Raw genomic sequence first — 17,759 nt, forward strand, 5'->3', positions numbered from 1 at the left:
TTATACTAATCAAAACTGTATGGTAGTGGTATTAAAAGAGGCACATAGACCAACTGAATCGAATCTAGAGCCCTTAAATAAATCCTAGCATTTATAGTCAACTAATATTTGACAGGGGAACCAAGAATACTCATTGGGGAAATCACAGTCTCTTCAAATAAATGGTATTGGGAAAAATTGGATAATCACATGCAGAAGAATGGAACTGAACTCTCATCTTATGCCACTCACAAAATTTAACATGAAATGGATTAAACACTTAAACACAAGTCCTGCAACCATAAAACTCCTAGAAGAAAACAAGGGAAGACTCCTTGACATTGGTCTTGGCAACAGTTTTTTGGATATGACACCAAAAGCACGAGCAACAAAAACAGAAAGAAATAAGTGAGACTCTATCAAACTAAAAAAGCCTCTGTACCATACAAGAAACAATTAGCAAAGTGAAAAGGCAACCTCCAGAATGGAGTGATGGTATTTGCAAACCATCCATCAAATAAGCAGTTAACATCTAAAATATATAAGCAACTCAATAGCAAAAAACAAACAAACAATTTGATTAAAAAATGGGCAGAGGAACCGAATAGACATTTTTTCAAAAAAGACATACAAATAGCCAACAGGTATATGAAAAGATGCTTGACATCACTAATTATCAGGTAAATACAAATCAAAACCACCATGAGATACCACCTCACACCTGTTAAATGGTTATCATCAAAAAGACAAGAAAGAAACTTTGGCAAGAATATGGAGAAAAGTGAACCCTTGTGCAATGTGGTGGGAATGTAAATGGAAACAGCTACTATGGAAAACAGTATGGAGGTTCCTCCCAAAATTACAAATACCAGGGCCAGCCCAGTGGCACAGCAGTTAACCTTGCAAGTTCTGCTTCAGTGGTCCAGGGTTCACCAGTTCGGATCCCGGGCACAGACCTATGCACTGCCTGTCAAGCCATGCTGTGGCAGGCATCCTGCACATAAAGCAGAGGAAAATGGGCACAGATGTTAGCTCAGGGCCAGTCTTCCTCAGCAAAAAGAGGAGGATTGGCTGCAAATGTTAGCTCAGGACTAATCTTCCTCAAAAAAGAAATTACAAATACAACTACCATATGATCTTACAATCCCACTTCTGGGTATTTATCCAAAGGAAATTATGAAAGGATGGCAAAAATATGTCTACACTCAGATGTTCATTGCAGCATTATTTACAATAACCAAGATATGAAAACAACCCAGTCTCCATCTATGGTTGAATTGGATAAAGAAGATGTAGTGTGTATATATATATACACATACACGCACACACACACACACACACACACATACATACACACATTCAATGGAATATTATTCACCCATGAGAAGAAAGGAAATCTTGCCATTTGTGACAGTATGAATGGAACTTGAGGGCACTATGCTAAGTGAAATAAGTCAGACAGAGAAACATAAATAGCGTGTAATATTACTTACATGTGGAATTATAAAGAGCCGAACTCACAGAAACAGAGTATAATGGTGGTTTCCAGGGGCTGGGGGCTGGGGGAAATGGGGAGATCTTGGTCAAAGGGTACAAACTTCCAATAATAAGATGAATAAGTTCTGGCAATCTAAGACACAGCATAGGGACTGTAGTTAATAACATTGTATTATATACTTGAAAGTTGCTCATAGAATAGATTGTAAATGTTTTCACCAAAAATAAAGAAATGGTAATTATGTGAAGTATGAAGGTGTTAAATAACCCTACTACGGTAATAATTTTGCAATATATAAGTGTATAAAATCATCACATGGTACACCTTAAACATGCACAATGTTATATGTCAATTATATCTTGATACTTCTGGGGAAAAAAAGAAATCAAATAGCCAAGCACCACTGAAGAGACTAGAGAGTAGCATTGGCAGCTTTATAATTTCCTTGGAAATAATAAGGCTTTGGAATCAGACAGATTTGGGTTCAAATCCAGACTTCTCTGTTGGCTACCATCGTGAACTTGGGCCATCCCGTTTCTTCATGTATAAAATGGAGATAGTAATACCTACCTCACAGGATCCTAGTAAGGATTAAATGTGATAATAACTCTAAAAACACTTAACCTATTCACTAGCATACAGCAGGTACTCGAGAAATATACTTTCCTTTACTACCTACATTCTCTTGTCCGTGTCCTTGCCTGTTTTAGAATGGATACAGTTAAGGGACTGGAAGAGAGTCCCAGAGCACACCAGTGGTAAATGCAGAAATGAAAGGTGGCCCACACCTCTCAGTACTCAGCAGGTTTCTCCACGCTAGGATGGTAAACCCTTAAGAATAACGTATATAATATATATAATTCTAACATTCCAATTCATCTAAGAATTTTCTTCAGGGTACAGTGCAAAATAAGATGCAGAAAGCAATTAAAGTTGGCTAGGAGTAGGGGCCAGGGAAGTTTCCGTCCCTTCTCATTGTATTTTTATATAGAAGGATATTGGTGTAACACTCCTGGCCCTTTTCTTACTTGTTCATTTACTTAATAGTCTCAAATGACAGGAGTGATGGCTTACCTGACTGGTGTGTTTGACAATATGAACTCAGCAAGCATGGCTCATTGCTTCGTCCCTTCTCCTTTGGATCTATCTGCCAGCAGACAGAACATTCACTAATTTCTTCTATGTCTCATGACTTATCAACATTTATCCCTTTGCAGGGAGGCTGTATTTCTCCAGCACTTGCTGTGACAGGATGGCTACATCCAATTTTGGCATGCAATATTAAAAGACTCATTTTCCTTATAAACCTGAGTCTCATTTTCCTAAGATACTACCATCAGTAAATCATTTCATAGTTTTCTTACTTTGAAGTACTTCTTTTTTTCAATGGGATCAGAATCGACATAGGACAAAGTGATGCTTTTAATTAGGCCCTCTGAATCCATAACAATGATGACCAGAGAAAGGATCATTTCCTTTCAGTTTTAAGAACAAATTATTAAAGCCATGAACGAAGATTGTTCATTATTAGATTTCTCAACAGTACATCAAGAAATGAGTTATTGATTGAGACCAGCCTGTGGACACATTCTGTTCAGAAAGGCAGGATGAAAGAGTTGGTATTTCTTGCAAATTGCAGAGAACTTGTATTGCACATATATCCTGCAGCAAAAAAGTTTCTGGTCACCTAGTAGACATCTCAATTTTACGATATAAGTTAAGGTAAATTCTTTTGTTGATTTTTGTTGTCGTCAAATGCTAGGAAAGCAGGAAATTCTGTTAGAGCACATACCCACCATTTCATTTAAAACAGACACAGTGAAGGCCTTGCAGAAGCATGGAGAAGCACCCAGAAGCAGATTATGTAAAGCATTTGGTAGACGCTAATACAAATATTTAACTTCGGAGGATTCTGCCTCAAAACTTCAAATAATTAACCAATAGGATTAAGATCAACCCTGACAGTCTCAATATTGGTTTTTATATCCCTGCATTCAGCATTAGGGTCAGAAAAAGAAAATTGGTCCAAGTTGACATAGCCAAGAAAGCAGACATTCCCAAATATTTTACAGACATGCAGAAGACCAAACACTAGTATTTCTCTTACTGACAATTTCAACAATCTCAATCACGAGGAAAATAATACTTTCTGTTTGTTAGAGATGTTCTTCTGTTGAAAATGTGTTCCAGGGGAGCACGTGACACAAACATTTGTTTTAGGAAATGAGATAGAGCAAGATTTTCATTACATAGCCTCAGTCATCCGAGAGTAATGAACTGTGTTAAAACCAACATTGGACTGCCATTCTTTGGAATTACAGTTGTTTAAAGTGTACTCCACAACAGTGGTGTAGGGTACACGTCATATGTTTACATCGACCACTACAACAGAACAACATGATTTGAAGATGTGTTGGAAGAAAATATTTACTGTCTCAATTAGAATTTGGTTCATACGAGAAAAATCTTCTGAGAAAATGCACCGTGAGGATGATTTGAAACCAGAGAACTCCCACAAAAACATGAAGGGGGAAATGATGGTGGTGCATCCAACTCTTCTATTATTCAGAGGAAAGTGCAGGATTTAGATGATAACAAAACCCAAACATGTTAACACACTAAAAATCCTACTCCATTTTTAATTACTATAGAAATTTTTCATAACAATTTCTTAGATATATTATAGTTTGCTCTCATTTCTTTTTAATCTCTGTTCAAATGTCACCTCATCAGAGAGACTTCCCTTGACCACTCTGTCTAAAATGCACCCCAGCCAAACCTTCAACCACTGTCCTCCTCATTTCCTATCTATTTAGTATCCGTAACCTGTATTAATTGTCTTTGAACCACTTCTTACTACCTAACATATTATATCTCTTTGTTTATTTTCTGCCTTCCACCAGTAGAATACGATCTTCATAAAACTTTGTTTGGTCCAATGCTATGTCTTCAGCATGTAGAACAATCTTGGTATGCAATAGGTATTCAACATAAATGTGTTGAGAAACTAGGAGAATGAATGGGACTCCTACCTAAATTCCAGGCTATAGTCTTTATCCCCCAGGGAAACATTTTGGGATATAGACAAATGGTAGTATACAGGCTTCTCTGATCCTTTGATCTTGTTGCAAAAAAATTCCAAACATTATTCTTGGGATATTAGAATCCCCAGAGAGAACTTACCCATCATTGTGCAAAGTACTGATTGAGTTTCCCACCCAGTCTCAGGAAGCAACATTTCCTCTATCACCTACTGAAATTGCCCTTGACCAAGGCCTCTCTCCTTTAGACATGAGAGCCTTTGAGAAACTTTCTTGTTTGGCTGGTTTACCAGTACGCCTCACTCTATTACAGTGACCCAAGCACACCAAATAGCCCGTTTGTTCCATTATACCTAAGAATGGTAAAAGCAGAGACTATTACTATTGCCTTAAACCACAAGAGTCTGGCCGTGCAAGCCTGGCATGTGTCTCTGCATTCAGAAGAGTAGGTTTGGTGGGCAATAAGCCACATCATGAGGCTAGTGGTTGAATTTTTTTTAATGTCTAGAATATTCTATGGAATAGACCCTTCCTTCATTAACTAAAATTCTCCTGCTGGAATATAACTGTCAGAGCTCCACTGAGGTGATGTATGTTTTAAATTAATTGTGTGCATACACCTATTTAAATTTACAGGCTTTATTTTCCTATAATCATTAATTTTCATTTTTATCTTTTCTGATCCCAAGTGAAAGAAATCTACTCATTTTGATTTTTTTTCCCAAAGGTAACTACTGCTAAGATAGTGGTTTATAGGGGAGAATTCCTTCCCACTGGTCCCAATCTGGTTCTCTGCCATGGTTGACATGGTATTTTTATTTTACCCCCATGGTTGACACAATATTTTTATATTATCCCTGATGTGCTTGACATTCTCTTGGACACTTGGTCTCTTTTGTGATCAATTAACTTGTATTTCTTCTACATATCCCACAGTGGGGGGAATCACCTTTGGTTATTGGAATGGCAGTCCTATTAGTAGACCTTATAAAGCCTTATCTAAAGTCCCTGAGGAAGGGGTAACTCCTTCTCTGTGGCCTTTCATCTATAAAGAGATGTGTTCTGTTTACTTGTGTTTGGAGTTGACAGCAAATAAGAAAGAGCCAGCCCTGGTGGTCTAGTGGTTAAGATTTGGCTCTCTCGCCACCATGGTCCAGGTTCATTTCCTTATCAGGGAACCAAACGACTCATCCATCAATTGTCGTATAGTGACAGCTGCATGTTGCTGTGATGCAGAAAGCTATGCCACTGATATTTCAAATACCAGCAGGGTCACCCAGGGTGGAGAGATTTCAGTGGAGCTTCCAGGCTAATACACACTAGGAAGAAGGACCTGGCTGCCTACTTCCAAAAAGATTGTCCGTGAAAACCCTATGAATAGCAGTGGAGCATTGTCTGATATAGAACCAGAATGTGAGAGGATGGCACAAAAAGACAGGACAGGGTTCCACTCTCCTGTACACAAAGTCACTAGGAGTCAGGATTGACTCAACATCACTAACAATGCAAAAAATAGGAAATAGGCCTGCTAACCCTGAGATAACTCAAGGCTTGGCTGGTAATATTTGGCATCTATTCAGTATGTAGATCCATTCTAGAACCTCCAAATTTACATGTGGAAAAATTCAGTTTCTAAAGCTGTACAGCCCTCCAGCAAGGCCTCCATGAGGCCATGGGGAATAATGGGCAATGGAGATCCCTCAGGATGGCAGACAGGAGTTCTATGATTGGTTAACCAAGGAATATACTACACTGACAAAGCAAGAATTCTATTCTTGCACAGCAGGATTTGATATGTATTAGCAATCAGTGATTTCTGCTTGTTTCCCATTCTCTCTCTTCCTAAATGGTAGTTTTCCTTTAGTTTTATGTATCCTGTTGTTTCTCTGTCATTCTGTATTGTGGGAGTTCAGGCAGATAACTTGTTTTTTAAAATTATGGGTTGCTAAGCCATAAGGAGCAGCTGTGTCTGGGCCTGTTAGAGATGACAGCATCACTGGGTGTTATTATAGGATGAGGCTTTGATGTAGGTTCCCTTTGGGAAGGAATGAATGCATGCCATCCAAAATGTCTGGATGGGAAAAATAGTATCAAGGATGCTGGATAGCTAAGAAGATGAACTATTCTTAATTTTCTCTAATAAAGCCCACAAAGCTAAAATAGTCATCATCCCAGACTCTCTTGCAGCTAAGGGGGGAAAAATATGACTCAGTTTTGACCATTTAGATATAAACATAAGTTCCTAAGCTAGGATTCTGGAAAAGCTTTTAAAAGGCCAGAATCAATTATAATGATCCTTCAGCCTTTGCTCTTTTTGTTTTCCTGGCTAAAATGTGGATACAATAGCTGGAATTATAGAAATGAACATGTAAATATATGGATGAAAGTCATACATAAAGAATGGCGGAGCAGCTTTGATCCTTGATGGCATTCCCAAAACCTTTGCCCTTCATTGCCTATCTATAGCCTTCTTACGAATGAGTAAAATAAACACCTACAAAGTTAAGCTATTCTTTGCTGGTTTATCTCCACTCTTTTTACGCTTACAAAGACAAATTCCTTGGCCAATGACTTTCTTCTAAATACCTTGAAGTTGGCAAGAACAGCAATAGCCAATATTCTTAATCCAGAGTTGTAGCAATCCCAGGAGATAGACTAAATGTTAAAAATTCGGAATAAGAAATAAGTTTTATTCAATCTTGGTTCTCCAACAGTTCCTGGCACTTAGCAGGCAATAGGGATGTTTGTTGATTGATACTATTTATTCTATTTCTCAAGAAAGTGTTTTGTAATAACATAATACTTAAAGAATACATCAGGATTTTAGAAGATGCAGTAACAAGTTTGAATGTAATGCATAACATTTATTGAATAATTAACATTGATTGAATTTTAGTATTATCTAAATACTATCCTAAATTCTTTATGTATTTTTTAAATTAATTCTCAGAGCAGTTCTATAACCTGAGTACTATTGTTAGAGAGTTTCAGAGACATGTAAATAACTTAGCCAAGGTGACACAGCCAGGTAGTATCAGAGCCAGCATTCAAGGTCAAGTTTATCTTCCTCCAAACTCATGCTCCTAACCACTATGTATTACTAAAGTATTCTAAATCTGTTGTCCTAAAAGAAACACATCCTTTGATCCCTAAAAGCTCTTTTTGGCAGAACAGCAAGTATACAGAAAATGTTATCTGTGTTAATGGTTATACATTATTAATCAATTACCACTTACTGGATGATTTATTGTTTAATTCCTCTTAGTTGACAAATCAGTTGAATTTTTCATATGCACACGTTGGAATAAGTTAGCTAAATAAAGCAATTCACTTGGAGAGTTTCATGTTCACTTCAGGTTGCTACTGGGAACCTAGATTATTTGTAGCATTTTTGCTTTAAAATCCTGGAGTCGTTAAAATGTGGCACCACAACCTGCATAGTAGGATATTGATGAGAACAAGGATGCAGGAGGCAATTCAATAGATACTTAAATGGCAAAAAATATAGTGCAAGTTTCACACACCCTGCAGACTGCAGGTTTATATGGTAATAAATAATAGTTATCACCAGGACAAAGGAAAAAAAAATGCCATGAAATCCCATAGCTCAGTGAGAAATCTGCTAATACAGGTGGTCAAGCTTGTTCCATTTCATTGTCAAAGGGAGGCTATTTATTTGCTTCTGGGTAGTTAAATTACAGAGTCATTTACTGCTGAAAGTTTTCCAGTACACAGATGTGGCTCTAAAGCTCGGGGCTTTAGATTCCAAGTTTGTGAGAAAAACAGGAATAAGAATTTACTCCACAGATGGCATAATCAATATGGTCGAAATTTTTCAGCAACTCCAGAAATAAAGCAAATGCCTTTAAACATCCCAACTGGAATCTCCTTACTGCATACGTTGGGCAAGGCCTATGGGTCACAATGTTGGCTATAATGAATAATACTTTCAGAAGCTCCTTAAAATATTTTCTCTTTGAAGAAACCTGTTTAACTGAGATGACAGTGGGGGTGGGTGTATGTGTGTGGGTATGTGTGCGTGTGTGTGTGTATGTGTGTGTGTGTGTGTATGAAGGAGAGCAAGAGACACAGAGACAGAAAGTTTCTCATGTATTAGAATGCTCAGAAACAGAGGAGAAATATAATGGCTCCTCAGCAGTTATGAAATCACTGCCAACCTTCTTTTCCTATTGTGCAAGATAGTAGTGGTTTTTATCCAACAAGTAACACTACACATATATATGTATATTCTTAGAACATTTGAAACAGTGAAGATTATGCACACTGTATTCATTATTTCTAAACTGCCACAATCTAGCAATTTCCAAAATTTGGCAGCTTATCCAAAGAATAGATCAAAGATATTCCAATAACAATTTTTCATAAGCATTTTTATAATCACTTTTTTGTCAACAGGTGTTGCCTTTGAGTCCAAATTCAAGTTTTATATTTTGCATATACCTAAAACTAAATTTTATCATTTATTTTCTGGATATAAGAAGTTTAAGTTGTCAAGTAACTTGACTCTTTTGCCAAGTAACCTTTAAACCAAGACATGTACATCATTTCCTTATTAATTACAAATATTAACTTCATCAATCTTAGTTCATGACCAAATTACAAGTTTCCAGGCCCAATCCTGATGAGGAATACATTACACAGCTGAAAGAATTCAAATTTCTAATTTATACTGCCTCGAAAAACAATTAATGTGTTATAAAGGGCAATGAGTCCACCAAAGTAATCCATATGGGAAGTGACCCACAACAAAATGTTAACAGATATGGGTGATGTCAGCTTACTAGAAGACAACTGAAGAGGAAAACACCAAATATCCCAACTTTAGTTATCTGAAGCTGAAATCGGAAAATGTTATCAGAGAATGTTAGCAATCATAACAAAACCCAAATGACTGAAAATTTGATGACTTCATCACTATATCACTCAGCCCTTATGGGAATAGGTAAGGGTAAGTGTACACATGAATATGTTACAAATGCATTAGATCAGGATTTCGAGGTTAGTTGCCTCTTCTACCTAACTTTTGAGAGTCCAAGGATAAACAAATTCAGTAATAATAATCAGAAAAATATTTAAAAACTTGTGAACATATTTTGAACAAATACAAAATGACAATTATTTTAAAACAACTATGTACCAAGCGTCTATATGTTATAAATGATCGTTTTAAACTTTTTATTTGGAAATAATCATAGATTTACAGGAAATTGCAAAGATAGTATAGAGAGATCCCATGTACTCCTCACTCAGTTTCCTCAAAGGTTACATCTTACACAATTACAGCAAAATATCAAAACCAGGAAATTGACACTGTTACAATATGTATGTACAGTTCTATGTCATTTCATCACGTGTAGATTTTTGTAACTACCACTGTAATCAGGATACAAAATTATCATAAATGATCCTTTTTATTTTCCTTTTGTGTATGTGTGTGTGTGTGAGGAAGGTTGACCCTGAGCTAACATCTGTGCCAATCTTCCTCTACTTTTCCTATGTGAGATGATGCAACAGCATGACTTGATGAGTGGTGTACACAGCTAGGATTTGAACCTGCGAACCCCAGGCCACCGAAGCAGGCTGTGCGAACTTAACCATTAGGCCACCGGGCTGATCCCCTATTTATTTTCTTGAATATAAAAATGCATGAAAATTTCAGACAGAAAGTTTCAGGCTGCTTGTTATACATAACAATAAGTGAGAACTGAAAATCATCGTCATGGGGCTGGCCCCATGGCTGAGTAGTTAAGTTCTTGCACTCTGCTTTGGTGGCCCAGGGTTTCACCTGTTCGGATCCTGGGAGTGGACCTAGAACTGTTCATCAAGTCCTGCGGAGGTGGTGTCCCACGTGGCTCAACCAGAAGGACCTACAAGTAGAATATACAACTATGTACTGGAGGGCTTTGGAGAGGAGGAAAATAAAAGAGGAAGATTGGCAACAGATGTTAGCTCAGGGCCAATCTTCAAAAAAGAAAAGAAAGTAAGTCTCAAACCAGCATGGGGAAAAGCTAAATCAAATTTTAAAAAAGAAAGAAAAAAGGAAATTATTATTGGGCTGGCCTGGTGGCATAGTGGTTAAGTTTGCATGCTCTGCTTCGGCAGCCCAGGGTTGCAGGGTTGAACCCTAGGCATGGACTTACACACCACTCATCAAGCCATGCTCTAGTGGCATTCCACATAGAAGAACTGGAAGGACTTACAACTAGGATATACAACTATGCATAGGGACTTTAGGGAGAAAAAAAAGAAGAAGATTGGCAACAGATGTTAGCTCAGAGCCAATCTTCCTCATCAAAAATAAACAAAACAAAGAAACAAAGAAAATTATTATCTAGGAAATTATTAACTAGGGAAACTATTTATAAAAGCCAAAATGAAATTCTAGCAATGCACACAGTGGGCACTTTCGTTAAATTCATTTTCCTGCACAGATCTGACAACCTCATCCTTCAGCAATCAACTCTTTCCAACATGAGAGTGAGCAGTTTTTTAGCACAGTTTATCAAAGACAACTTGCTGAGAAGTGTCCTACTCCAGAACTGTTTACTGGTGAAAGCCCTGGATACATACACGCCTTCTTTTTCAGGCAAAATAGAGCATTTCACGAGTGCCCTTAAATCACTAACGAGGTTACCATAACAAAAGAGCACACTGATAGATACACACAAAGAAACAATGAAATATACCAGCCAGATTCTTCCAAGCCAAACTTATTGTGGGGTTTCTTATTTTCCCTAACAAGTAAATATAATTCAAACTGTTGCCAACTTCGATTCTGATTAAGCTCACAGCAATGGAGAAATATATTCTCACAAAAGAAAAACAAAAAAGCAATCTAAACACCAATCTTACCTTGGCCATCTGTGCCTGCACTCCATTTGCCTTGAGAGACGCCACCGCTTTCTGTGCAGCTGCCGGACTGTCGAAATCTACAAAACCATAACCTGTGAAAACACAGAATCCCTTATTAGTACTCACAAATGGATGCATCTCTACCACACTGATGGAATGTGTGTTTGTGGTCAGACTTGCATTCATGACTCTGGTTCAACACAAAGGATCTCAATCTACGGTCCTTAATACATCAGGGAAGTTACCACAACATCGTTAAATATAAAATAATAACTCTTGTTTTCCAGAGATGGCTCTGGAGATTGGAGATGCAATCAGCAACCTGATTTAGATTAACTTGGTGAGTAAGGTAATACATTATTTAACTATGTTCTTCCTTCTTCAGTGGATTTGTGGCAAGAATGAAGAGCACAAAATGTTGAAAAATATAGAAAAGTTTACTTCTAAAGTTAATTTTGAAAACCTCAAAAAAATTGATGTTAATAAAAACCATAAAAGAACCTGCATACAGTTGTCACCAGGAACCTCGACAGTGCCTGGCACACAGTAGGCATTCAATAAATATGTGTTGACTGCGTGAATGAATAAAGGTTGTGAATGAGAGTTAACGTTTGAACCTAGTTCCAGCTATTACTAAGCCCAAGCTAATTCATTATAGGACCCTGTCTCTCTCAATGATAATATCTTAAACAAACTATTTTTACTCTTAACTGATCTGTGATAAAGAGTAATTAAATAGATATTCAAGCTTCTTTCAAAAATAAGAAACAATGACCCATTTCACTTGTATGCTACCTGAGCACTATCTGAAAAGGACACAAGAGTTGCTCTGTGTAACTATGTAGGTGTGTATGCAAAGTGAGGCCAAAGAAATTGCCAGAATCAATGAAAAGAGGCTTTTGCACACCCGTGAACTAGCGGATGTTACTCTACGGCTTAGTCTAACTAATGTCAGCTGCCGAGAATATTTCAAAATAGAAATGCTCAAGAATGAGTATGATGGCAGCTTTGTTTAGCACATCTAAAAAGCCCACCATATGTACCCTACGCCTCTTCTCATCCATCAGGCAGGGATTTGCTCTGCACTCTCATACTCATCTCATTTAGAAGTTTCGAGGTGAGCTACTGAAGCACACCTACTAACCATGCACTGCGACCCCTCTGACTTCCCTCACCAAATAACCAAAGAAGAGTGCAAGGGAATTCAGTTACCAAGTTGTTTCCTTTAATTAACTTTTAAATTCTCTCCCCTCGAATCCCTTCTTCTTTTTCTCCCTCCCAGCATGTCATCCTGAAATGAACTTGTCACACAGCAGTGTACCACGAAATGCTCTTGAAAAGCTGGGCAGAGTAGCTGCGAAGTTCGTACTTCTCATCCAAAACGAAGCCTGCTCTGTAAGTACTGCTAATTCTTCTCTTCCCACAAAATTAAAACTGTGTGAGTAATTTAAGTATTACACCCACTAGAATGAGTAAGATGGGGGGAAAAAAGCAGAAAAAAGGGGGAAAAGAACAAAATAACACAAGAAGTAGAATTAAGGGGAGCAGAAAATACAACTTGAACGTAGACATTATCTCCTACCTACCAGATATGTGCTGGATGGTTGACACAGTGACACCTGGTGAAATTATAATAACTTCATGTACTATTGACCTCATGACCATTCGCGCATACATATGAAAAATCTGGGGCTCAGGTGAGGTGACACAAATCACAAACTGCTTAATTAGTGGATCCAGGATTTGAAACCAAGTCTGCAGATGCCCTTTCCAAATACAGCATACAATGAACTGCTTTACAACCCCACTTTGCAAACTATTTCTAGTAGCCCCTGAAGCCCACCAGGGAGAGGACACAATTCCGGAAAATTTCTCGGATTTTGAAGTTAGTACATGGAATAAAACAATTCCACAAAAGGATTCAATCCAGCTCTTTCAATCAGTACCTTTATTAATGCAGTGGTTGAGTTCTCAGTAGAACTGGCTAAGTGAGGACTGACAGAGCACCTCCTTTTACGTCCTCCTTCAATCAATCCTTCTCATTCATTCCCATGCTCATTCTTTCATTCAGTAACAAAATTCTATGTGAGGCACTTTGTCAGGCACAGGGTATATGGTAGTGAAAAACAATAGCGTCACTTTCCACCCTCATGTGCTTATAGTTGAGTTGGGTGATAGATACAGAACAAACAACTATACAAATGAATCTATAATTACCAAATGGTATGCTGTCCTTGAAAGAAAATGAGAGCATATACTATAGAATCTAACTATTGATTGTTCATTACTGAAAATCTTCAAGAAGTGGTGGCATGAAATGAATTGCATGTCTTAAAATCTCACTGCAACTGGCTTCTGCTGAAGATTGAGTGGTTGTGGAGAAGGTGGGCGGGAAGAGTGGAATCCAGGAGATGACTTAGGGGCTATTACAGCAATCCAGACAAATGGCAGCTGGCAGTGAAATGGGTGGGATGAAATGGATGAATCAAATGATATTTCGGAGGCAGAATTAACAAGACTTGGTGATGGATTGAATGGGCTGGGAGTACGGGAGATATACACGACAAGGATTACTACTGTTTTTTCAGTATAAGCCACTGGGTGGGTGGAGTTGTGATTTACTGACATGAGGAGACTAGAGGAGGATCTAACAGGGAAGAGGGAAAATTAAAACATCAGTTTGAGACTGATGTTAAGTCAGAAATGCCTGTGAGACATCTAAGTGAAACTGTCAAGTAGCAGCTGGATATATTAGGCTGGTACTCAGAAAAGGAGATAGGGCTGGAAATGTAAATTAGGAGGTCAAAAGCATAAACACATTATTTACAGAGATAAAAACAGATAAAAATGCCTACTGTAAGTAGAAACAAAGGGCCCAAGTTTGGGGCTTGAGCAACTTCAGCATGTAGGTGTCGGATAAGAAAATGAGCTTCCAAAGGAGGCTGAAGGAGAATCAGAGAGGAAGAAGGAAATGAAAAGGGAAGACGACATCTCAAAGCCAAGGTAAGAAAGTGTTCTAAGAAGGAGAGAGAAATCAACTGTCTGTGCCAAACGCCACTGAGAGTGTGAGCAAGACGAGAGCTTGAAAATGCCCAGTGTGTTTAGGAACACGGATGTCATTATCGTGATTTGTTTCAGGCAAGTGCTGGGGGTTGAAGCCTGTTTGAGTAGTTGAAGCAACAGAAAGATGAGGAGGTAGAGAGAGTGCTTACAGGCCTCTTTTTGGTTATCTTGCTTGGAAGGAGAATTAAGAGATAGCTTAGTTAGAGGGAGATATGAAGTCCAATGAGCTGTGCGTGTTTGTTTTAAGATAGGAAATATTATGGTTTTCAACCTTAGCTGCACACTAGAATCACTTTGGGAGCTAAAAAAAAAATATATCAATGCTCGTTTCTCACCCCCAAGAAAATGAAATCAATATCTTTGGGAATGTGCCCAAGTGTTTACACACACACATTTGTATTTGTACGGGTGTATGTGTGTGTGTGTGTTCCCCAGCTGATTTCAGTGTGAAGCCAGGGTAGAGAACTACTGAGCATTCCTTCAAGTTCTTCAACAAATATTTATCTGTCGTATCCACTATGGGACTGTTCTCACCATTTTTGAATAGTGATAGGAAAGATCAAGAAGAAAATAAGAGACCAAAACTTCAGGAGGCAAAGAGATGATTTATAGCATAACATTCCCGAGAAAGTAGAGGAGAGAGAGAGCCTGGACTCATGTGAAGCGCTGCCCTGCACTCAAAGAGGGAGACTTCCCTTCACTCACCATTACCGCAAGGCAGGCAAGAACAGCACTCTTAGCTACCAGGTGTTATTTCTTTGTACAGCCCCAGTTACTGGGACTGTACTTAACACATAGCACAGGCTGTGCTTAGTAAATATTTGTTAGAATTAATTGAAAGCATATTTAAAAGATGCTAACTTACTTCACGGGACTACAGTGGGAATTAACTGATAAAAATGTCTATGAATACATTTGACTATAAAGAACAGTATAAATGCCAAGCGGTCACAGTGCTGGTTCAGCTGTGCTGCCAACCAGCAAGGTAGCCCCAGATTTCACACTCTCAGCCTCTACTCCAGTACCGTTTCTTCTCTGGCTCCCTCCCTTTCCTTCCACCCCCACGTGTTAAACAGGATATTACAAAATCACAGTGCTGATCTCCAGGGCTGAACTCCAATCCAGAGAAGAAATCTCTGTGAGGGCATGAGACACCTGAGCTTTCTATGAATCGGGGAGGTAAGGGGCGAACTTTGGGGAGAGTTGTATTTCTAAAAAGCCATCATGCCAGTAAGGAGAGAGAGGGGCCCCTTCGTACAAAATATCTCCTCCACAGAAGTCTCCACGCCAACAGGGGCGCTAAGGCCCCGTGAAACAAAGTTATGAATCAAGAAGAAGCCACCAAAGATGAAATATTTCACTGAAATATTTATGTGTTTTTCATACAAATTCACTTTCACTAATTAAAATGAAATTTCAGAGGGAAAATGTCTCAAGCAACCCTGAGAAACACTCCGACTCTAGAATAAACATGGCATTCCTGACTTTGATGTGACAGCATATATGACACCACAATCAGAAGAAAACAAAATGAAATACAAAGCTGCCCCTAAAGAATAATGATGCAGTTACTCTGGAATAAAGCAACTTCAATTTGCTTTCAATTTGCTTTCCTTAATGACAAATAACCAAGTGTGGGAACAGGAACCTCTGTACCTACATCTGGTGAGGGGCAGTGTAGGGAGATTAGTTCAGCTCCAGCTAATAATGCTTTATGGTCGCTGCTAAAATCCTCGATAAAACCCTAGTGAATGGTAAGCATCTGAAAGCCCAGCCCACGTGGCTGGAAGCCCACCAGTCTCACTCCTCAATTACATAATTAAGCTTGGCAGCAGTTTCAAATGAATTAAAACTGAATGTCACTGTTTTCTCCACACACCCCTGTCCTTGTTTTTCTTCCTTGTCAAGGGGAGAAGGCCAGCAGTTCTGCAATTAGCGGGAAGCAGAGCAGTGAGAAAGAACCAGCTCCACGCTAATTAGGTCATTCGCCAAACGCACTCATTGCATTGGCAGATACAATCAATGCTTTCCTGAAATGCTTTAAACCTCATGTGTTAATTTAAAGTTTTGCTATTTTTATTGTACCACAAGCCTGCTGACATTAAAAAAAGAAAAAACATATATGAGCTTAGAAATTGTAACAGAATTCTACAAATAATGGTATTGCCCAGGGGCTTCTGGTTTTGTTTTCTTTAGGGCATTTGTAGGCAACTTCTCTGTGACCTTCACCATTCAACTGGACCACCAGGTGACAATCCATTTGGATTTTGCTAAATGTCTCTTTACCATCTTCAACAGCTTACTTCATATGTCTGTGTTGCAACTGGCTCCTTCAATTCTCTATTTAAACTGCTTACCTATTTATCAACACTGGGTTGTTCTTTATGTGGGGGGGAACGATAAAACCGGAACTCCCGGTTCAGATTTGTGGTGGCATCTAGTGCGCCGAGGGAGACTTGCTCCGAGTGGAACTACATACTAAATTTCATAGCGTTTGCAGTGCTCTTTCTCTTCACAATGACTGTCATAAAAGCCCACTTGAAACACAGATGGCTTGATGTAACACCCAACTTCTTTCAAAGACGATCCAGCTGTGAGTCAAATGTGATTTTTAAACAGAGTAAGTGAACACTTTGTCTAGGAATTATACATTCAACTGAAGTTCTACGCCAATTTAACAGTCGAAGATGTTTAAGAATTGCCCTTCCATAAATTCCCCCTCCTTCTCCTTAGGCTTAACAATATTCTGTGCCTGTTGTCTGGGCTCAGAGCAGGCAAACTGAGTTGCAGGGAGGGAAGGTGGCCTGCAGGAAGGGAGGAGTGGTTTGCAGGCTTCCTGGACGTCCAGTGCAGTCTCAGCAGCCTCCTGGCCTCTGGATTTCTGCTGGATTTCTTTTGCACCCCTAAACTGTTGAGTGAGTGCTGAATGTCTTTTCTTATTGTGGAATTTCCCAGTTCTCTGAAGTATGTGATCAAAGAAGATAGTTGAAGGATAGCACTTGGATAAATTCTTCACTACTTTTTTACTTACCAAACCAAACTAACAAGAAAACCCAGTCATTTCTTCAGTATCTTCTTTGGCATCCATTTCCTGTGAATGATCATTACTGCCAAGCAAGGGCATGACAGAGGAACCAACGCAATAGCAATGTGGCCTAACCTAGATTTGTGAAAAAGTAAAGACAAAAGACAAATCTTGCTAGAATGCAAAAGCCAGAGAAAAGAGGGTTTATTTTGAGGAAAAAGAAAAAACCCTAAACCATTAAAATCTGAAATCACATGCTTATTTAGAAAATAGGATGGAG

The 17,759-nt window shown here is 38.6% G+C and overlaps 1 protein-coding gene across 17 annotated transcripts in view; it reads right to left on the reverse strand.

Moving 5' to 3' along the window:
- Positions 1–17,759, reverse strand: part of RBMS3 (RNA binding motif single stranded interacting protein 3) — a 1,248,509-nt gene that overhangs the window by 369,949 nt on the left and 860,801 nt on the right. For all 17 annotated transcript variants that reach the window (XM_070238087.1, XM_070238085.1, XM_070238082.1 and 14 more), the window contains one exon: positions 11,392–11,483. In XM_070238087.1, coding sequence (XP_070094188.1) covers positions 11,392–11,483 — 92 coding nt within the window. The remainder of the gene's footprint in view (positions 1–11,391; positions 11,484–17,759) is intronic.

Source organism: Equus caballus, chromosome 16, assembly GCF_041296265.1.
Source record: "Equus caballus isolate H_3958 breed thoroughbred chromosome 16, TB-T2T, whole genome shotgun sequence".
NCBI classification, from domain to species: Eukaryota; Metazoa; Chordata; class Mammalia; order Perissodactyla; family Equidae; genus Equus; species Equus caballus.